Below are 20,781 nucleotides of genomic sequence, written 5' to 3'. Positions count from 1 at the left end.
GCTCACAGAAAGCGATGAATTGATTGTCATGCCAGGTGTCTATGATGGCTTCAGTGCCAGAATTGCTCTGGAAGTCGGATTTGATGGCCTATACATGGTAAGCAACCCCCCAGTTGCTCCCCACTATGGACATGATTTGAGCCCCTCCGTGATGCTAATACTGCACCTAGACGGGCGCCGGAACATGTGCTTCAAAGCTTGGACAGCCAGATTTGGGCTTTGCCTCACTCAATGATATGAGAGAGCATGCTGAGATGATTGCGAATCTGAACCCCCGCATCCCTCTGATTGCTGACGCTGACACGGGCTACGGCGGACCCAACATGGTTGCTCGCACGGTGGCGCAATACCACCGCAGCGGTGTCGCGGGTCTGCACATTGAGGATCAGATTCAGACCAAGCGCTGTGGACACCTTGGAGGCAAAGAAGTCGTTAGCGTTGACGTCTTTCAGCAGCGCATCAGTGCTGCCGCTGCCGCCCGAGACAAGTTGGCGTCTGACATTGTCATCATTGCCCGAACAGATGCTCTTCAGACACATGGCTTCGAAGAGGCTATCCGTAGGCTGAAGGCTGCAGCCGCTGCTGGTGCTGATGTTGCATTCCTTGAGGGCGTGACCACCAAGGAAGAAGCGCGAGAGGTGTGCCGTTCGCTTGCACCAACCCCAGTTCTCTTGAACATGGTTGAGAATGGAGCTACACCATCCTGGACAGTGGCCGAAGCGAGGGAGCTCGGCTTCAGAATCATCATCTATCCCTTTGCGGCCCTTGCCCCAGCGTATGAGGCCATACGCAGCACATACTTGCGAATCAAGGAGACTGGCATCACTGACATTGATCCGACTTTTACCCCCAAGAAGCTGTTCACAGTTGTAGGCTTGAAGGAGGCGACTGCGGTAGATGTTGCAGCTGGAGGACAGCTGTACGAAAAGGTGTAATTCTAGTTGATATTTGAGAAATTTTTGTGTCCATAGATAATGCGGAAAATAGAAGCGGGTATGAGCATCATGACGATTGCCACGTTTTTTACTACGGCACACGCTCGACCTTATCTGTGGATTTTGTGTCTGCGATGCATTAGAAGTTATCATCCCTGCCATCCCAAGTTGAATCCATCTGCAAGGCTACTCAAATGATCGAACATCATAGCATCTTGCATGTCTTCAGAACTGAATAGCGGCTGTGCATTCAATGTTAGCGAGGACGGGCGTAATTCGGAATCATCAACTTATCTTGTGTTTCATCGGAGTTTTCATTCTCGCCACCGTCAGATTGGAAATGTTTTCGCCATTCCCAAAGCGAGTCGTAAACAATGCTCATGCTCAGACGATTTCGAACACGCAGGCGCAAGTCATCAACGGAATCACCGCTAATGACTCGAGGATCCGGTAGAGTACAAAAGAAGCCAATGACGTCGCTGAGACGGCCCGGGAGATCGTTATTCGCAACCGACATCTTTCGCAATGACGATATGGCGGCATCAAGAAGTCTTTTTCCAGCTTCAATATCCAGTAGCTTTTCGAAATACCCATTCATCATCACCTTGAGAATGATAAAGGCCGCAGAGACAAACACCTGGTAACAGAAGAATGGGCAGTAATGGAAGAATCCACTTTCCTGGTTATCCATCTCGAGGCACTGCTCTATCAGTGAATAGGCAGTTTGGTATAATACAACGATGCGATCGGAGTATCCATCGACACTAGGTTCGTCAAAGAGGTAGAATGAGTGGAGATGAAGGCGGGCGGCGGCGAGATAGTAACGAGTTATGGCTGCGCAGTCGTTAGCATAATTGGCGGGCTTGAGAGGGGCGAATCCATTACGCGTCATATTTATTGCCTCGCGCTCCAAGTCCACGAGGGACGCGTTGAGAAGTCGGTACAACGATAACCGCTCACGAGCTGACATGAATCCGGCAGGGTCGAGAGCATTGGATGTCAGTGCTTGGGACACTCTATATCGAAATTGCTCGATGCGAAGATGCCATCTCAGAGCAATATCGTGAGGTGATGACATTGTCGACTCGGGTGCAACCGTGAGGGACCAATCGTGCATTTGTATCGTAGCTGGCAGGCCGCATCCGACACTTACGCTGTGAGAGCATTAGATTTGTAGTGACGAAAGTGGAGTTTGGAGAATTGCGATTTCACCTTTGTGCGACAATATTGCAAGCTTCCCATGTCTTAACCCATTCGGAGTACTCATACACGCTGAGATGCAAAGGAACCTTGACAAAGTCCTCTGCGTTGAGAGCGCGATGTAGCCCCATTTGCGTTCCAATCTGCACCATCATGCCCGCTAGCATATACGTTGGATCTGCAGTGCTGCTGCTTGTCGGAAAAGGCCATGTACAGAGAATCACCAGGCTTTGCACCGCTCGGAGTGAATATGGAATAGAGCGAAGTGTTTTCCATAGATAGTCGGTGACGCTTCTCGCAAGCTTAGGCAGTAGTGTTGGATGGCTCTGGAGCCTCCGGGCGGCGACAGAAATGATGGACCAAAAAAGGAGCTCAGACGACTCGTAGTATTCATGAAGCGAGGTGCTTGGATCCAAAAATGGTAGATATGGGTGGTAGTGAAGTATATAACTGTGTTTAACGTCAGTTTATTCTCAACCAAGAGACACCGGCATTTCTTTCTCACATGAGATACAGCTCGTCAATCTCTTCGACAGAGAGCTCAACATTGCCCAGTTTCCTGGCTCTTGGAATGGTAATGATCGATCTCCGTGGTGCCTGGGGTTGGTCTATGACAGGCTGTGTAGTCAGCCCCGGAACGCGAGAGCTTTCTTTTGGATCTGGTGATACGCCAGACGCCCCGGATACCGATGATACAGCTGCCTCACTAATGCGCGCCTCCGCTACGACGCATCAAGCAGGGCATTCATGTTAGTTTACCATGGCCGGCCAGCAATAAACAGTGATGTATCAGCGGAAAGAGCTGGATATACTCACAAGGAGCTGCTGGAGTTAGGATTGGCCATTCAAGAGCAGCATTGGTAGTTTCGCGGGTGGCTAATTGACGTCTAAGCTCTCTGACTTCATTCTCCAGCTCAAAGGATTTCCTAAATATGAATGAGTTCTATGTTAGACGACTCTTTGTTCCTCAGAAAACTAGACGTTTTCCATTTCGAAAGGCTTGCCTTCTCTTCCGTGTCCTTCGGAAATCGGTGTCTACTTTGCACGCAAGACTCAGTCTCTGACACCGAGAGCACGTACTTGGGGCGCTGTCGCCGGCCACCAAATCACATCGAAGCTGCAAAGGCTGTAAGCTCACTGGTGATACATAGAATAATCAAGAAAATGAAATAATCCACAAATCTCGTACTTTTTGCTGCTTGCACTCATTGCAGGCCCTTCGTCTCGGCTGTTTGGTTGGCTCGCCTTCTCGTGGCTCAGCTCGGGCTGTGGGAACGGTGGGAGTGACTTGTGAAGACATTTGCAGGCATTGGGCAACTCGACCTGGCACACGCCCCGTTGCCTAGAGAGCCGTCTTCTGGAGTCTTCTGAATCACAACGATATCCCTTGATTTTGGTGAATTATTGAGAGCCATAAGAACATGAAGTAATGCTGAGTTCGGACAGGCGGACAGATGGCTCACGGCCAATGTCCGGCACGTGACCACATTCTGCTCTGGAAATGGAACACATTTTGATCTTATTCGCTACCCTGTAGCTGGCCATTTCATTTACGGCAATTTCGTTTTTTAAAGATCAGATCAGATTATGTAGGTACTCGGTATGCGATTTGCCTCGGTTTCAATGGATATTGTGCCCATAGGAGGCTATTTAATCACGTTGTGAATGAAACGCTGAGTTATCTCTCTCATAAGGAAAATGAATGAGCTCGGTGGATCGGAATCAGACCTTACTAAGCGCTGATTCATGACAACGAAATGCTTGAATGCATCAACGTTTAACCTGTGTCATAGCTTGGTCACCCGCAAAAGACGCATGCGCTAAAGCGTTTGAGCCCCAAAGATTTACGTTTTGGCTTTAAGCTGACATATCGCCATCCAGGCACATATATATATGCAGATGCAGATGCCTCTCTCCGTCATTGACAATTAGCTCTTTTACCTGTCGTCAAGACTACATGTACTTATTACTCATACTGACCGTTATATTAAGCACTTCCCAAGTCACCCAAAAATGGCTTCTTATGAGTACAATGAAAGTAACCAAAGAGTCCTCTTTGGAGAAGACAGCCTTTCCAAACTCCCCTCCGAACTCTCCAAGCTTGGCTGTACCAAGCCACTCATCCTCACAACGCCCAGCAAGGCATTCTACGTTGACGATGTCGCCAAACTTTTGAGCGGCCAGATTGCTGGCTCATTCACCCGAGTCACTATGCACACGCCCAAAGAGGTCACTGAAGAGGCTTTGGGGTACTCCACCCATGTCGATGCCGACTGTTTTGTGTCAATTGGCGGTGGCAGTGCTGTCGGCCTTGGTAAAGCATTGTTTGTTCGGACGGGGTTGCCTCATATCTGCATTCCGACGACATACGCAGGCAGTGAAATGACGCCGATTGTGGGCCAGACGGAGAATAGGGTAAAAGTTACTCACGTTGATCGCAAGGCAATACCCGCAGTAGTCATCTACGATGTGAAGTTAACATTGACACTGCCGACAAACATAAGTGCAACAAGTGGCCTCAATGCTATGGCCCACGCTGGTATGTGGACACAAACAAGCTATACCCGCAATCTCTGACACAATTACAACATATAGTGGAGGCTTTATATGCTCCAGACGCCAACCCGATCACCAGCACGTTCGCCATCAAAGGCATACAGACCTTGGCTACATCGCTGCCCCAAATAATGCAAAATCCCAAAGATATCGCCGCACGTTCAGATGCCTTGCTTGGTGCTTGGCTTTGTGGCAAATGCCTTGCCGGGGCCAGCGTATCGTTGCATCACAAACTCTGTCATGTCCTTGGAGGCACCTTTAATCTTCCTCACGCCGAAACGCATGCCATTATCTTGCCTCATGCGCTCGCATATCTAGCCCCAAGTATCCCCGAAGTTATGAGAGAGTTGGCAGAAAATATCCCGGATAGCGATGGGAATGCTGTCAATGGCCTGAACAAACTGTTATCTAAACTGGGGATTACTTATAGCCTCAAGGATCTTGGAATGAAAGAAGAAGGTATTGATTTGGCAGTCGAAACACTGCTACAGAAGCCATTTTGGAGTCCTAGAACGATTGAGAAGGACGCAGTAAGAGAGCTGTTGAAGCGAGCATGGGATGGAAAACCGGCGCAGATTGCAGAATGAGAGGCTATAACTTGGGAAAATTTCCGGCCGCATATAGTTATTCACGAACTTATAAAGCTCATTCAGATTCAATCTCCACCTTCTCAATCTTGTTTCTATAGCCTGCCATTATTGACTGTTGTTATTCACCAATATTAGCGTGGATGAACCAAAACAGCTTTGACTAAATAATCTAATAGCCTATGTCAATTGGCATAAGAAACAGTTCAACTAGCCGCGGCATCAAAGTTGCATGATATGCTCTTTGTATTCTTAGTATCTATTACTGACTGAGTGAAAGAGGGCATTTACCCCAAACACGTTAAGAATTTATTTTTTATCACAAGGAGTGTGTAGAATTAAGACATCTCACACGTAGGTTCTCCATCTCTTGCATTCCAATGACGCATGGCTTGTGTAAGACTATATCACCGTAAAAGAAAAAGACACCTGGCTCTTACTCATATTGTTGCATAAAGCTGTTGTTGAGAATCACCTTGGAGAAGTCAGGAATGTGAGTGCTATGGCACCACGGCTTGAGCTCCTCCTCTCGATCAATTGTTTTCGCAAAGCATCCAAGCCACCCCGTGCGATGGTAGGCCTTGATGACATCCTTGAGAGTGTCGTTGTGAATGATGTGCGTAATGTTTTTGACATATGGGTGGTTGCTAGCGTTGTCGTAAATAGTGGCTAGCTGGATAACTTGACCCAAAAACGTGATGTTGCCAACTGTGCCAAGATCTTGGTGACGAATAATAGTCTCAGCAATAGCCTCGGCTTGGTCTTTGGAGGCTCCAAGCTCCAAAAGGAGGTTGAGGGCCTTGAACCCTCCATAAAACTCAAATGACATGTTGGTGGCAGCCAGGTTTTCCTCAGCAGTACCAATGTCATGTAAGAGGGAAACTAGAGCAAGAGTTGAAGGAGAGAATGTGTCGGCATGCTCGGGAAATTGTTGTTTAACAATGGCGCTGGCTATGTGAAGGTATGTTAGTTATGCAGACATACTTATTGGGTATTTGAGCTTTCATACCGAAATAAAATACTCTCATGCTGTGATTGAAAGTCTCGATAGGTAGCTTTTCTTTGGCATAGCTTTGGACTTTAGCGACGATAGGATCATCATTGGGGAATTTGATGTCGGCGACAAGAAGCGGTCCTGGGACGTTCTTGTATGGCTCGCCGTTGAAGAGCTTGCTTGGGTCCAATGGCACGGAGGTCCAGCCGTTCTGTTGAATTTGAGTTGCCGACATTGTGATGAATGTATGTAATAACAAATTAATGTTATTCAAGATGAATTATTATGCTTTATAAGATATATGTGTCTGGAGTGGTGGTGGTTGACCGTGTTAGAGATGGGTTCGGTGCGATGACGTAAGCGGATACTCACAGCAAAAAAGGCAGCGATGCCTTGAAATCGAGAATTCAGGCAGCGACAAGGTAAAGGTAGTGTAGAAGAAGTGAATTGAACTTTTTTTGATGCGGATTCTTCAATTCAATTATAAAATTGGATGGTTGTTGATGATTGTTGGAAATCCTGATGAATCTGAGAGAGAAATCTTTTTCTCGGAAAGCCAGAATTGTCGCGACTTAAATACAACTTTGCTCTTGGATTGAATGCCTGAAACGACGGCCTTACAGCATCACAGGTTTCCTAATCGGGTAATCAGGTGGCGGGGCCAGAATGAGTTGACCAAACCGCCATTATTAATGACGCGGCGTTTCCGGAGAATGATGAATAAGAGCCGAGACCGGCGATTGAATCGATACATACAGCAATTCGAATTGCAAGATGAATTATTTAAATGTTCCAACGAGAGATTAAAGGGAAGCGAAAACAAATATAAGGTATAAATAGTTGCACACTATGTGAGAGTGATGCGCAGTGGGCATTGGAATTTAATTATAATTCGTGCTACTATAGATATTATCAGATCGTAAATTTAAAAATCCATTTAAGCTTTGAATGTTAGATGAGATGAAATACTGTCTAAGCTTGAATTGAACGAGATGACATCGCAGCTCAGAAGCACATTTGTTAGTTTACATGAATAAGTGCTTACAGCCTGCCAAATCTTTGCCCCAAAACACAGTGTCCATTCGTGGATAATAATAAGTAGGCCATGATGAAGAATAGCCTGTTTAAATGGGTAGAACAATTGGCAGAGTAGTACAGTGTTTATGTCTTATACGTACTATACTTGTTGCTCACCGGAGATGCAGTCTCTATTTTTAGTGTATCCGCTCATGTATCCGGGCGTTTAGTCCCTCGCGTATCCGGGTCCAAGTAGCGTCTGGTACAGGAAATGCTGTTCCCCAATAATGCAAGACAGTCTAATGGGCCATTGCAGCTGCAGCCCGGGTAATGCTCATATATACCAAAAAGACAATGCCTACGTACAGCCACATGCTGGAATGCAGAGACTCTGTGAATCTGAGGGCTACAGGTGGCCACAGGTAGTCAAATAATTGACCAATGTTTACGCATTTCGCCTCTATATACTTACGCAAGCACTTTGTGAAACTTGTTATTATTCGATTCTAGAATTAACGATCCAAATATGTACAGGCCACGGAGCATCTGCTATTCTACCTTACCTCTGTAGAACACCATTCGCGTCACATGACGGAGTTCAATAGCATCAAGACCCTTAGTTCGCCTGCTTGACACGCTAACCTCATTAGCCCAAGAACTCACTCTGGGGTGCATGATTTCTCCAACTCTTCCTTCAGCTACCACATTAGGCTGTGTCGCCTCAGCACAGGCATACTTCGTCCTATTACTTGAAAAGGCATATCTTTATTAAACATCTTCTGTTTGTGTAACTGTGGATACACATCCTTAGTCAGATTATCTCGATAGCACGCTGCGGCTTCCTACACATGATGGTATCATGAACGCGATCTCTCCACAACGCGCTGGGCCAGCGAGGCGCTATAACAGGTCACGGTGTGGGTGTTTGACTTGCAAGTGAGACTTCCTTCCACTCATATAACAACTATACAACGTACTTCAGGACGCTTTGCTGATAGGTAGTGAACATACAGGCGTCGTAAAGTAAAGTGCGATGAGCAGCGTCCAAGATGCTCTCATTGTGAGCGACTGAACTTGGAGTGCAAATGGCGACCACATCACGCCCCTGCGTTGTCAAAGCAACGGCAGGATGCAAATGGCGAGAGTGGCACATCCAGTAACCAACTGACTCTGTCTCCGTCTACTGACAGATCACCAACTACGTCTGGTTTAAGAACGCTGCAGGCTATGGATGAAGTGTTTGACTATGCTAGCTTTATGTGGGATCCCGGCAGCAGTCTTTGGCAACAGGAAAGCCCAGATATGGCAACCACCATTGCGATCAGCACGAATGCCATAGTAAGTGCCGTTCATCCCAATTCGCTAGTACTCGTCCATCTATTCTTTCTACATGTAGTTGGCGGCGAACAAAAGCCAAAGAGAAAATTCTGATACTCACGCTTTCGATAGGAGCCCACTGCATACATAAACAGGCATATGGATCCTCTAATCATGAATTCATATTCTGATACTGCAACCATCCAAGAGAATGGAGACCAGACTTTGGATCAGAGTGCATCTGCTACAAGTGAGAGGCTAATGGAGTTCTTCGCCAAGTCCGCCACCCCGCCTATTCTTGCCGGAGTTGAATCTCAGAGGAAGTGGTTCTCAATCCGTCAAGGCCTTGTCGCAATGTCGAAAAGCTCTCGCGTCCTACGTTGTGCTATCTTGGCATTCTCAAATACCCTTCTCTGTCGCAGCAATATGTCCTGGGCCTTTGCCGACCAAAACCACTACGAAGAAGCTACTATGGAAGTCGAAGCCCAAGATCCAGATTCATTCAATGAGCATAGTCTCGCACGTGAATGCCTCCTGGCCGCTTTATTCTTTTTGAGCTACGTGGGGATTATAGAAAGCAAGCTCGACACGGCGCATCGTTATCTCAAACAGGCATATACAATATTCCAAAAGGGGAATAAAGCATCATTCTCCCATGTCGAAAAGCAAGTTCTTCTCTGGATTCGGTTGTTGGATGCCAGAGCAGTGTCGGCCGGTGGCGAGGGACTATTTCTGTCACGAGACGACGAAATTGAACTCGTAGATGCCTCTCCTGCGAGCTTCGATGCTGAGACAGATGAAATTGCGAGAAGCCACGACGCTTCCAGTGATGACATCGAGGACGTCTTGTTCCAAGTCCTCTACCAGCCCGGGATCGTCTTTTTCCAAAAGGTACAAAGCTTTATGGGGCGCATCTCGAAGATTGATCCCTGGCATCGATCAAGAGGAACTGTGGAAGACGAGATCGAAGTCATGAACATTGGCGCTTCCATTGCAGCCGACCTCCGCTCATTGTACGATCAGCGCCCACCACTCATGGACTACGCCGTCGCGGGAAAGCTGTCGGAGCCTCATATCTCAGCGCACCTGGCTTTCACCATTACCAGAGCTTTTCGCACGTACTTGTCCAATTACTACGCCAGCAAAGTCCATCTTCATCGCGTCGCTTACAAACACTTGCCATTGACCAAGGAAGCAGCTGATGCCCTTGGACAAATTCGCAAGCTGGCGCATCAAATCTCGTCTGATCTCGCTCCCGATGACTCGCTGCCAGTAAATATGCTCTGGCCTCTATTGATGCTGGGCGTAGAAGAGCAGGATCAAGATGAAAAGGCATGGATTCGAGCTGAGATTGTGAGAATGGAGGGCGTCGCGGGGAATGCAAGAATCACGGCGCAAGTCCTTGAAGAAGTCCAAGCTCGCCAAGAAGCGTCAAAGTCCCGTGCGGATATCCGATCCGTGATGCATGCAGTTTTTAATTCCTGTTTTGCAATCTTGTGATCAATCTAGCACAGAGTGGCAGAGGCGATGGGTGGTGTCCGCTCGGGTCGGCAATGTCGGAAATAATGAGTCGTCGGCAACACACAACCCCACGCCTATCGCCTCGATTGAACCACAAGTAAGGTGATACGATCAGTCATCTAGACGCGGGGAGACTTCTTCGCATCTGGCTACCCCATCTGGGGTCTAATGCAGTTTTTACGAAGTCCGATACAGGCTTCACCAGGGTTCTCAATCTTATCATGATCTATCCAGTGGAGTAATATATAAGACTCTAAACGGTATCCTGAGCATTAATTAACACCCTTCTTCGAGAAGTCTTGCTGCCTCGCATCATTTGAGACAAGACACTATTGAAGCAAAGCACCAGAAGCTCTCGATTTCTTCCCCATATCAGCAACAATGGGCTCTTTGCAAGCAGTCAGACCGTTTCCGCCTGGCATTCATGTGCCCAGTTTAACCTGGTTCGGCAACGACCACTCTCAAGAAATAGACTGGGATTTACAAGAGAGACATTTGAACTTTGTCATCACTTCTGGTCTTCATGGCGGTCAGCGCTTTCGCACTTTTCCCATTAACACAGCAACGGTAGCTAACGCGAGTTTAATCTAGTCGTTATTGCTGGAACCAATGGTGAAGCTGTGACATTGACTCAGGATGAAAAGATTAAACTTATCACAATGACACGTCGCGTCGCCACACAGGCTAGAAGACCAGACATCACAATTACGGTAGGATGTTCCGGACAGTGCACACGAGATGTCATTGCAGAAACGAAGGCAGCAAAAGAAGCTGGTGCCGATTTTGTCTTGGTACTCGTACCTAGCTATTTCCATTTTGCTATGAATAAAGATAGCATTGTTGCATTCTTCGAAGAGGTGTGAGAAAATATTCATTTTATTCTGAGTCGTGAAGTTGATACTGACTCACAATGTGTAGGCAGCTGATGCGAGCCCGCTTCCCATCGTGATATACAACTATCCCAATGTTGTCGCTGGACTCGATGTCGACTCCGAGATGCTGGATCGCCTAGCAAAGCATAGGAATATCGTTGGTGTAAAGCTGACATGCGGTGGAATTGCCAAGGTGTCTCGCATTGCTGCTACATACAGTCCCGATACATTCAGTGCTCTTGCTGGTCAAAGTGACTGGCTCGTCCCAGCACTATCTGTTGGCAGTACAGGCGCCATTACTGGAATAGCAAATCTCTACCCCAAGGTGAGTTTGATGCAACGATGTTTTGCCATCAGGCAGTGAACATTGCTGACACGACGATTTCACAAACTTCAAAGACATGTATACAAATTTACGATCTTTTCGTAGCAGGCAAGGTCAAAGAGGCTACGGCACTGCAGTTGGAGCTCGCAAAGATGGAATGGGGCTTTGCCAAGGGTGGTATCAACGGTACAAAATGGGTAGTAGCAAGGCTGCGTGGTTATCCCGAGGAGAGCTGTCATTGTCGGCGACCATACCCAAAGTACGATAATAAAACGCAGCAAGAATGGATTGTTGGCGTGGTTAGCGCTCTGGAAGCGACTGAGAGAAGCATTGCCAAGGGCTCTACATAGAGGCGGCAGCATCATGAGCTTTGATCATCCACGTTGGGCTTGACAGTATGATACATAAAAAGAGTCTCCTGATAGCAATATGAAAGGCCAAATTATATCGGAGACAACAATGATATGCCTATTTGAGTAACATATCTCAATGATATACATGTACTTTATATCTCAACTTTCCTTTGGCATATGAAACTAGTAACACTGGGTTTTCCAAAGTGATAAACGTGTTTCCGTGCCATGCGGTCACATAACTTGGCATTGAATACACTTCCACAATCCCCAGTGTGTCTAGCTCGAGCTGGTGGCATTTCACTAATAATATGTCGGACTACATCTAACGCCAATAGTCATAATCACGGCGTCTGTTTGCAGCCGCAAGTCCTCTGTCCTCTGTTTCTTCAAGCCAAGACTTAACGCCATGATCGTGTCGACTTCAAAGGGACAGCCGATCGGCTCGGATATCGGATACGTCGCTTAGCTGCCCAGCCCACCAAACAGTTCCTCTTCTCATTGGCCTCACATTTGCCACATCCCTCGCCATAGCGCAGCGCCACCAACAATAAACCGTCGGCGAACCACGTTTTATTCCCGTTCTAAGACAAACAAGGGCTTGAAATGGTTCAATTTTTGCCGACAAACCCGGCAGTCACTTGTGACCCGAGCTGGATATTCTCCCCTGTGTTCTCGTTCCTTTGAAGAAAGAATCTGATCTGAATTGTCGCCTCCGCATATTTCCCCGCACGGCGCTACTCAGTGAAAAGCTGGGGTATCGTGTAAATGGTTCGACAGCAGTAACCCGGATTCTTTGCTAATTGGCGAAGACCCCACCATTTTCTCGCCAGATCCGATGGCAACCAGGCGAAGGCGATGAGCGACAGACCGCAAGACTCTCATTCATATATCTTACGAAGTTGTCCGTTTGTCTTTCGAGTTTGTTGGTTGCTAAATGGCCTCGGATTTCATTCCTGCGCGAACCAACTTTATAATTCCTGATACAGGTGTGTACTCTGTCCCGCGTTGCGAGGTCCTTAACATAGGTAGTTGACGAGGTGATAAGGCCTTCAACATCATGGGTGGATTCCGTGCCGTTGAAGATCGGCCAACGCCGAAAGAAGTGTACAATTGGCGGCTGTATACCGAAGCTGCAATCATTGCGACAGGTTCTCTTCTGTAAGTGTCCTTTGCCTTACTAGAAACGCATGCGATCTGTTCTAACGCTATGGTAAACAGCTTTGGCTATGACGGTGCATTCGTTGGGACGACAATCGCCCGCGCCAGTTTCAAAAAAGACTTTAATATTTCGCCGGCCGATGCCAACAGCATCTCCAGTAATATCACGTCTGCGTTCCAGGCGGGAGCCTTTTTCGGTGCCATTTTTTGCTTCTTTAGTAGGTTCAGGAATACTCAAAGCAACACATGCCGCCCTTCGTGTGCTGATTATTGGTGAATAGTTACGGAAAAGGTAGGCCGGAAATGGGCATTGTTCATCTCCAACGTCGTATTTCTCATTGGCGCGGTCATTATGACTGCAGCTACGCGTTCACTCGGCAACATTTGTACGTCCATGGCATCTCACTCAGACTCGATGGTTCTGTAAACTTTTTGTGGCTAACTCTGGTTGTGAAGATGCTGGTCGAGTTCTCACCGGTCTTGCCTGTGGCGGAATCACCGCGACCGTTCCAAGTTATATCGCTGAGCTTTCGATTCCTTCTATCCGTGGTATACTCACTGGTCTCTTCGAAATCGCATATCAAATCGGGTCGGTGATTGGCTTTTGGATCAACTATGGAATCAACCAGAACATGGATGTAAACTCAACCGCTTCGTGGCGCATCCCTATGGCTATCCAAATCGTTCCATGTGGTATGCTACTGATTGGAGGGGTATTTCTTCACGAGAGTCCTCTTTGGCTCTTTCGAAAAGATAGAGCGGAAGATGGAACCAAGACACTGGAAGGAATTCGTCATCTTTCTCGAGATCACGAGTGTAAGTTACACCTGAGTTGACTTCAAAGAAAGCTAGCTGACACGAAAATGTTTTAGACTTGAAAGAAGATATACAAATGATTCAAGGCCGTCTGGTAGAAGAAAACAACATTGCGAGCAGATATGGAACTGGGTCGTGGGCACTCTTCCGTGGAGCCCTTTACGAACTATCAAGGAAGGGGATGCGAAACCGTATCATTCTGGTCTTTTGCTCCTTTGCGCTACAAAATATGTCTGGAGCCGCAGGTAAGGCATTCCAAATTGATGGAGATGTCATCAGCTTACAAAGTGTTGCATAACAGCCATCAACTATTATTCACCAACGCTTTTCGCTTCGCTCGGAATCCAAGATGTCTCTCTATACACTGGCATCTACGGCCTTGTCAAAGCAATCGCTTCAATCCTGTTCTACGTCTTTTTGATCGATATATGGGGTCGCCGACACCCAACCATTATCTCCTCTATCGCTTGTTCGCTCTGCCTCTGGATCATCGGTGCATACGTCAAAATCGGGCACCCAGCCGACATCATCAAAGCTGGACATGAGCTTTCACCATCCACAGCGGCTGGTGGCAAAGCTGCAACTGGCATGATCATGATATACTCAGTCTTGTATGGCAGCTTGCGCATTCACCCATCTTTAAAGTATCCGACTACTAACTCCCTTTTGATAGCTGGTCATTTGGTCTTAACGGTATACCTTGGATCGTTGCCGCCGAAATCTTCCCAGGCGCCCTACGTAACTTTTCTGGAACATGGGCAGCGCTCTGCCAATGGTGAGAACTGGTTCGACCACTGCAAAACTTGATCAATACTAATATTTGTATACAGGCTCACCCAATTCGTTATTACCAAGGCGCTACCCTACATTTTCACCTCGCTGGGCTATGGTACCTGGTTCTTCTTCGCCTCTTGGATGTTGCTTGCAACCATTTGGGCCTTTTTCTTTCTGCCAGAAACAAAGGGCAAGACTTTGGATGAGATCGACATTATCTTGTAAGTACAGCCAACGACAATGTGTTTTATCTTCATCATGTGCTGACTATTGTGTCTTAGCGGGTATACGGAAGATAGAAGGGAGTTCTTCCCAGGCCAATCAAATGGTGATGTCATCAAGGAAGATGCAGAGGTATTCACAAAGGACTAACCCATCCATAATTGATGCGCTCTTTCATTATTTTAGTCTATTGCATTAATATTTAATGATCAAGAATGTCTTGTCGTATCTGGAAAATGCATATGAAACATTATACGCATGAATCGGCAGCACCGTCTCACCTGTCCGCCAATGTAGAAGATGCTCCCATGCATACCCACACGACCAGAGTATCCTCACTGCTCGTAATATTATGTGAACTCTTAGTCCACTATAAGCCGCAATGACCAAGATAGCCAACGCTGGTGGCCTTGAACTCGACCAGTTTGACCCTTGCGAAGCCAGTTGGAATCAATCCACATTTGAACGCGTCTTTCAATTACTGATTACTAGATACCCAGCATGGAAAATCGGTGTCGGCTATTTCGGATTACAACGTTGTCTCTGCTTACGACTTTCAGGGCAACATTATGCGAATGTTTACAGACATGAACCATGGTTATAACTGTTCATGCATACTTCTGCCGAGGGGTGCGAAAGGAGTGAAGGGTGCTAAGGGTGTGGAAGGTGTACTTCGTATAGTAATCTTGGGGGAAAAAAACTTGTTTTACGAGTTGCCATTAATCAATGTCTTTCAGGGGAAAATAATGCTCGCTAGCTCCCATGGGGTAGCCTTCTCCGTGGAATTTTGATGAAATAACTAACTCTCGTACTCGTACTATCAGGCTACTGAAAGGGCGTAAAAGATACTGAAAGCGGCCACTATCCTGCTGCCTTGGACTATTGCTACCCTTGCACATAAGCTAGCGGAACAACTGGAAGAATTGTTCTAGTTCTTTTCACTGACCGTTGAATTGCACAGGGTTCTTTTGTCCACTTATACTCTCGGTGAAGAGCTTCTTCTTTCGTTTTGGATCTCGATCCTGGGTTAGCGAATTTGGCAGTTCAAAAAAAGTAGAGGGATAAGTAAGTGTAAAGTCATTTATTCATAAGCGCAGCATTTCTTTAAATTGATATTATGTAATGTCGCATAATTGTACACCAGTGGTTTGGGGGACGATCATCAACAAAAGAAGAAGGTCTTCTTCGAAGTGGGCATAAGCAAGCGCTTAGCCGGAGACATGAAACTCGGTTTACATGTGGATAACGGCCTCTTTCCTCTCAATTTTCCAGTAGTAGTCTAAATTTCTTGTCTTTATTGAGGCTGATGGCTAATTTTCATTTTAACCCCTCTTCGTATTCTGTAAAGTGGTAGTTACAAGTAACCGACAGTGATATTGCGTCAACTCGCATACATATATGGTAATGTTGTTGCTCATGAAGCGCAAATGTTGAATACTGGCCTTTTTCAGAGATAAACATCATGTACCTCGTACAGAGACGATGGTGGTGTGCATCGAGTAAAATCCCAGTGATCAACTGTCAGCCGATCGAGGTGACAGGCTCGCATGACAATATCTCAGCCGGTACGGTCCGCGCTTAGCGGGGTGAGACAACTGAGCCGGATCGACACAGATCATTGTTACGATGCTAATGCACCAAATCGTGTTTGTCTGAAACAACTGGACGTTAGTGAGGTTGTGATGATCTGACCGCTGATCATGCAGTGAAATCGTGTCTAACATGTCGATCAATGGCAGCGCGACACAACGTTGATGAGATGTTTATTCTGTTAGTCTGTTAAGGGTTTCACGCACCCTCGCGCAGAAATAAAATGTTTGTATGTTGTATGGTATGATAGTATTCTTAACTCTGCGCGACTTCTAAAGCAACTGTAGGTGCAGAAGATGGTGACAGCACTCACAATGATGCATGATTATTGACTATGACGCTTTTCCCCCCACTACAACACGTATACCACTTTAATTGACAAAACTTGGTTGGGTGTGATACATCCTTTTGTTTTAAGCTTACTTGACAATGGAGTTTCACGTTATGTACTATTGGAGAATGCCTGTAAACAGAAAAAGTCTCTGAAGATCCTACAATGCAACGAAGGATGATTAGTGGAGCGGTGCATAGGGCGAATAGCCGCTAGAATGAAAATCCGGGAGATCGTCCCGACGATCTTCAAAGGATTAAAAACTTTGGGTAGACTATTATGGCATTAAAGCTTCATTTACAATAATTCCATCTTGAATCAGGATTAGGCACTTCGTAAGTATTCCTTAGAAACCGACAATTCTCACTTTAGGTTACGAAAACACTCACGGCATTGAGTTGCTCATCCGGACAACTGGGACCTCTGACTTGCGGGGAACAAACTTGAACCTCAAATCGGGGTTGGTTCAGTCTTGACTGCGCCCGAGGCAAAACAAATGGCCCAAGATTGATTGTAAACTCCATCGGAGACTCCCCGTTTAGAATCATACAAGGGGACGCATGAACGCCTGCAGCTCAGTTGAGGTTCTCGTCGGTGCCAAAAGAAAAGATCCCTGATGCCGCTCGGCCCTTTTCAGAGGTACGTTTCTCGACACTAACGACTCCACCGTCAGCTTACCTATCATCGAATAGGAAGCTCCAAATGATGGGAATTGTCTGCTGGTTCTAAAGATATGTGCTGCTGTCTGTTGAGATGATTGGCCAAGATGTGCAATGTGACTGCGTCAGTTAGCCGCGGTTCCAACTAATCGAACACGTCCGCGCTACGATTTCACTCAAACCTACTAAACAAAATTTGATAGGAAGAAAAAGAAGAACCCCTGATTTTAACGTGGATTTACCCTTTTAGCGCCCCACGACTCAAGTAAACTTGTAATTTTGATTTGATCACCAGAATAGGCAGCTGCTTACAGGCAAAACCCGAGAACGGCCTCCAACGCTCATCATGATTCCGGCATCATTTGTATTCACCGGCAATTCGCAGGTTAAGAAAACTGCTCCGGAAGAGATACGCGAGTTATTCTTGGCAGTAAGAAAATATTTCCGTACGGAGGATATTGCCGTCCGAATTGATCCCCATGGTGCATGCCAAGAATAGATGAACCGGCATGATAGCCTGTTGGCCTAGTCCGTTGAATCTCTTTTCTTAGATCAGTCAGGGGGCGTCCATCGTTGGTTTACACTTCATGTTTATCGTATACCTCACCATCCCCCGTCAGATCGCCGGACATCTTTCCGCTAGTACTTCACAGCAGGAAGATGATGAATGTGCATATACGAAAGAAACATCACTAACAATAACTGGACAAGAATAGTTGGCTGAAAGATAATATATATACGTTGATCCTAGATATAGACATGGCCTCTAGGAAAAGGCTTTAAAAAGTGCCACAGGGGGCAAATATAGACATGCAGACCCAAGAGTAGAAGCAAGCGACGCCACGGAGATTTCCATTATTCCAAGCCATCGCGCTTCATATTCCATTCCTCCTTTTCATTTTGTTGACTTAGAAGACGTCTCCGAGCATACGGCCGGCGACGTCGGCGACGTAGCAAGGAACGCCAAAGCCGCCAGCAGCAGTGCTGAGATCGCCGGAGTTGACGCTGCCGGAGTTGTACTCACGGAGGGCAGGGTAGATGGAAGACTCAGCCCATTGGTTGCCCCAGTTCTCCAAGTTGCCCTTGAAGTGCTGGGTACCACCGTTGATCATGGCAGAGGTATCAGACTATAGACAGCGTTAGAGGCAAAATAGCAAATTAGAACTGAGAGTATATAGTGTCTACATACCTGGGGAAGACCGTTTCGTCCCTGGAATGAGGGGCAGCCCTCGCATTGCATAAGACCGCAGTCGTTGTTACCAGTGCACTGGACACCGACGTAACCGTGGCTCTCCTGGAGGATGATGGCGAGGATGACACGTTCGTCAACACCGATGGTGGCGGCGGCGTTGCTGATGGCGACGTTGATACGGCCAACATCGTCCCAGGTGGAACCGGCGTTGACCATGTCCTGCTGGTAGCGGCCGAAGACGGTAGTCCAGGGCAGCCACTGGCTCATGGAAGGGAAGTTCTGCCAGCCACCGTTGTATTTGCAGCCAGCACGAGACTCGAGCTCGATGGGGGAAGCGAAGACGGCAGGCAGAGCAGCCAGGGCGGCGACCATCATAGTCTTGAAAGCCATTGTAGCGGTTGAGATGGTTCGAGGATGAAAGGCTGTTGTTTGGTCTTTGTTGAGCTGAGTTGTCTGGGTTGACTGGTGAAGAGGATATTGTCGATCACGAAGGGAACTGGTCCCTTTATACCTTTTCCCTCTCGTGAAGTTTGCAGCGTGTGCTCAAAAAGGAAGCTCAAAGAGTCAACTTATTAAGACTGCTCAGGCGCAACACACCCACAAAGCTCATGTAAGGCGCGTGTTCCTCCTAGCGGTTCCATGCTCGAGTACATGATGAGAAAAGAATCATGACGTGAGTCGGCAAACCGGCATCATCATAAGCTTGGACGAATTCCAAGGCTGATTGCCGGGTGTGTCGATAGGAGCATTGCTCATGCTACTATGCGAATAACATGTCCTTACGGAGGAGCCGCGGGGACAAAGGTGGACAATTTGCTCTTCAGCCGCGCGTCTGGGATTCTTCATTGGAGAGGTCAAGGCATAGTAAGACAAGCATGCCCGGATGGTTATCGTACCCTTGAAACAAATTGGGCTATGGTGGGCAGAACATGCCCGCAACATCATGAGACTCCATTGTCCTGCAGGACCAATAGCTGAATCCGCTTCACGAGCTTGTGCCTGTAGTTTCCGTATTAAGAAACGGTCTAGGTCCCCTGTGGAGATGGAAAACGTGCCTAACTAACTACATGTAGGCATATCTAATATCCCTGTTTCATATTGAGGCTTAGAGGCGCTTAAAGTTCTAAGCCAGAGGTAAGCTTCGTGGATAAACTACTCTGAGTGCTATTTTGAAGTACTGTCATCCAGCGACTCGGGCGATACTATTCCTAGCCTATGCTCCGAACACATTTGGACGAATCATTTTGCGCTTTGGGAAAGGATTACTACGTGTCAGTTTTTGGTTACCGACGTCCATTTATATAAGCACCTTTAAAGAACTTACACAAGAAATCATTCTAACGAATGGGTTGCGGCGGAGTAGATACGGCAAGGAATATGTATTCGGGGAGGGGGGTTACATTCCGGCTGCCATATTCTACAGGGGAATGACAGTCTTGACTGTTGAGGATACCTTTTCGGTGAGGGTAGTATGCCGCGATGACCAAACCCGGTCGCCTGTGAACAGACCCAGCACTGCCCAGGAGAGGTAGGAGGAAACGAATGAATCATAGCAATTACTCGGTGGTTTTTGGTCTACCATAGCGTTCTATCGTCCGACGAGCCGTGCTGCCGCGGAAAATTGCTAGGATTTTTAGCTTAAGACAAATATACTCTTACTAGCATGACACTAACACTTTTGCAAAGGACAGACACAATGTGACTCGCTGGGAGATGTATCACGCGTAGGCGAGAGACGCCCGTACTATCATGCAGAGCTATGATGACGACACCCTCATTCTATCGGACTCATTCGGAAATATTTACATCTCAGCCTCGTCTCCTAGGGTCAAGTCCTGTCGAGGGGTGCTCGAGGGGTGCTCGATATTCTTAGAGCTTACATGCATTATATTGCCCTTGATCCACCTTCCGGGTTTGGCTGCGCCAATATCATGACCACAGCCGGGCTAACTGCATGCAGTTGACTTGCCAATCTTGGTCATGTGCAAAAGTCAAAGAAAGAAGATGAAGGGAATATGGCACGTAAATCCATGCCAAATCCCGATTATACAAGGCTAGCAACTTCCGAATTCTCTTTCAACTATTGGAAATGGAAATAGGGATACCTTTTAGCCTGAAAAACCCTCGCTGGGGTCATTACATGCGTGTTGACGAAAGGAATCATGATAGGAGGGTTCCCCGATGACACTTGCAGCTGGAATTTCTTGATATGCTGCAGAGTGGTGGAATATATGCAAACAAATGATGGATAGCAGTTTCCGGAACTAATCAAATATTATTGCGCTTTTATCAGATTATCGGTAGCAACCACCATAGTAGAGTGATGAATGCTCCTTTTCCTCTGCATATCATGATATAA

General features: G+C 46.9%; 8 protein-coding genes across 8 annotated transcripts; 5 read left to right on the top strand and 3 right to left on the bottom strand.

Moving 5' to 3' along the window:
* Positions 1–170: 170 nt before the first annotated feature.
* M431DRAFT_535255 (hypothetical protein) lies at positions 171–1,263 on the top strand. The gene is made up of 2 exons (XM_024920951.1): positions 171–1,179; positions 1,230–1,263. The coding sequence occupies exon 1, from the start codon at positions 237–239 to the stop codon at positions 933–935; it is 699 nt and encodes a 232-aa protein (XP_024768479.1). The 5' UTR covers positions 171–236; the 3' UTR covers positions 936–1,179; positions 1,230–1,263.
* Positions 1,085–3,435, bottom strand: M431DRAFT_500741 (hypothetical protein; the record flags this gene model as incomplete). The annotated part of the gene is made up of 8 exons (XM_024917945.1): positions 1,085–1,166; positions 1,226–1,769; positions 1,821–2,089; positions 2,148–2,585; positions 2,641–2,857; positions 2,952–3,061; positions 3,140–3,252; positions 3,325–3,435. 8 exons carry the CDS (start codon positions 3,433–3,435, stop codon positions 1,085–1,087), a joined length of 1,884 nt encoding a protein of 627 aa, XP_024768478.1.
* A 496-nt stretch (positions 3,436–3,931) lies between these two features.
* Positions 3,932–5,384, top strand: M431DRAFT_127339 (hypothetical protein). Its single transcript, XM_024912331.1, has 2 exons — positions 3,932–4,674; positions 4,731–5,384. Exons 1-2 carry the CDS (start codon positions 4,149–4,151, stop codon positions 5,276–5,278), a joined length of 1,074 nt encoding a protein of 357 aa, XP_024768477.1. The 5' UTR covers positions 3,932–4,148; the 3' UTR covers positions 5,279–5,384.
* A 124-nt stretch (positions 5,385–5,508) lies between these two features.
* M431DRAFT_127335 (hypothetical protein) lies at positions 5,509–6,765 on the bottom strand. Its single transcript, XM_024912330.1, has 3 exons — positions 6,645–6,765; positions 6,288–6,579; positions 5,509–6,229 (listed from the first exon to the last, which is right to left on the bottom strand). The coding sequence occupies exons 2-3, from the start codon at positions 6,505–6,507 to the stop codon at positions 5,715–5,717; spliced, it is 735 nt and encodes a 244-aa protein (XP_024768476.1). The 5' UTR covers positions 6,508–6,579; positions 6,645–6,765; the 3' UTR covers positions 5,509–5,714.
* Positions 6,766–8,021: 1,256 nt separating this feature from the next.
* Positions 8,022–10,446, top strand: M431DRAFT_321021 (hypothetical protein). Its single transcript, XM_024914299.1, has 3 exons — positions 8,022–8,225; positions 8,303–8,627; positions 8,739–10,446. Exons 1-3 carry the CDS (start codon positions 8,149–8,151, stop codon positions 10,104–10,106), a joined length of 1,770 nt encoding a protein of 589 aa, XP_024768475.1. The 5' UTR covers positions 8,022–8,148; the 3' UTR covers positions 10,107–10,446.
* A 62-nt stretch (positions 10,447–10,508) lies between these two features.
* Positions 10,509–11,674, top strand: M431DRAFT_98824 (hypothetical protein; the record flags this gene model as incomplete). Its single annotated transcript, XM_024925087.1, has 4 exons — positions 10,509–10,656; positions 10,719–10,984; positions 11,046–11,324; positions 11,399–11,674. 4 exons carry the CDS (start codon positions 10,509–10,511, stop codon positions 11,672–11,674), a joined length of 969 nt encoding a protein of 322 aa, XP_024768474.1.
* A 597-nt stretch (positions 11,675–12,271) lies between these two features.
* On the top strand, positions 12,272–14,883 carry M431DRAFT_127328 (hypothetical protein). Its single transcript, XM_024912329.1, has 10 exons — positions 12,272–12,666; positions 12,726–12,838; positions 12,899–13,056; positions 13,120–13,224; positions 13,295–13,654; positions 13,711–13,899; positions 13,956–14,265; positions 14,328–14,429; positions 14,485–14,649; positions 14,710–14,883. The coding sequence occupies exons 2-10, from the start codon at positions 12,738–12,740 to the stop codon at positions 14,798–14,800; spliced, it is 1,581 nt and encodes a 526-aa protein (XP_024768473.1). The 5' UTR covers positions 12,272–12,666; positions 12,726–12,737; the 3' UTR covers positions 14,801–14,883.
* Positions 14,884–18,138: 3,255 nt separating this feature from the next.
* M431DRAFT_487249 (hypothetical protein) lies at positions 18,139–18,812 on the bottom strand (the record flags this gene model as incomplete). Its single annotated transcript, XM_024916457.1, has 2 exons — positions 18,139–18,357; positions 18,420–18,812. The coding sequence occupies 2 exons, from the start codon at positions 18,810–18,812 to the stop codon at positions 18,139–18,141; spliced, it is 612 nt and encodes a 203-aa protein (XP_024768472.1).
* Positions 18,813–20,781: the final 1,969 nt, after the last annotated feature.

This window comes from Trichoderma harzianum (assembly GCF_003025095.1).
Source record: "Trichoderma harzianum CBS 226.95 unplaced genomic scaffold M431scaffold_22, whole genome shotgun sequence".
Lineage (NCBI taxonomy): Eukaryota > Fungi > Ascomycota > Sordariomycetes > Hypocreales > Hypocreaceae > Trichoderma > Trichoderma harzianum.
The sequence above is the reverse complement of the archived record's forward strand: the minus strand, read 5'-3'. Positions and strand labels throughout refer to the sequence as shown.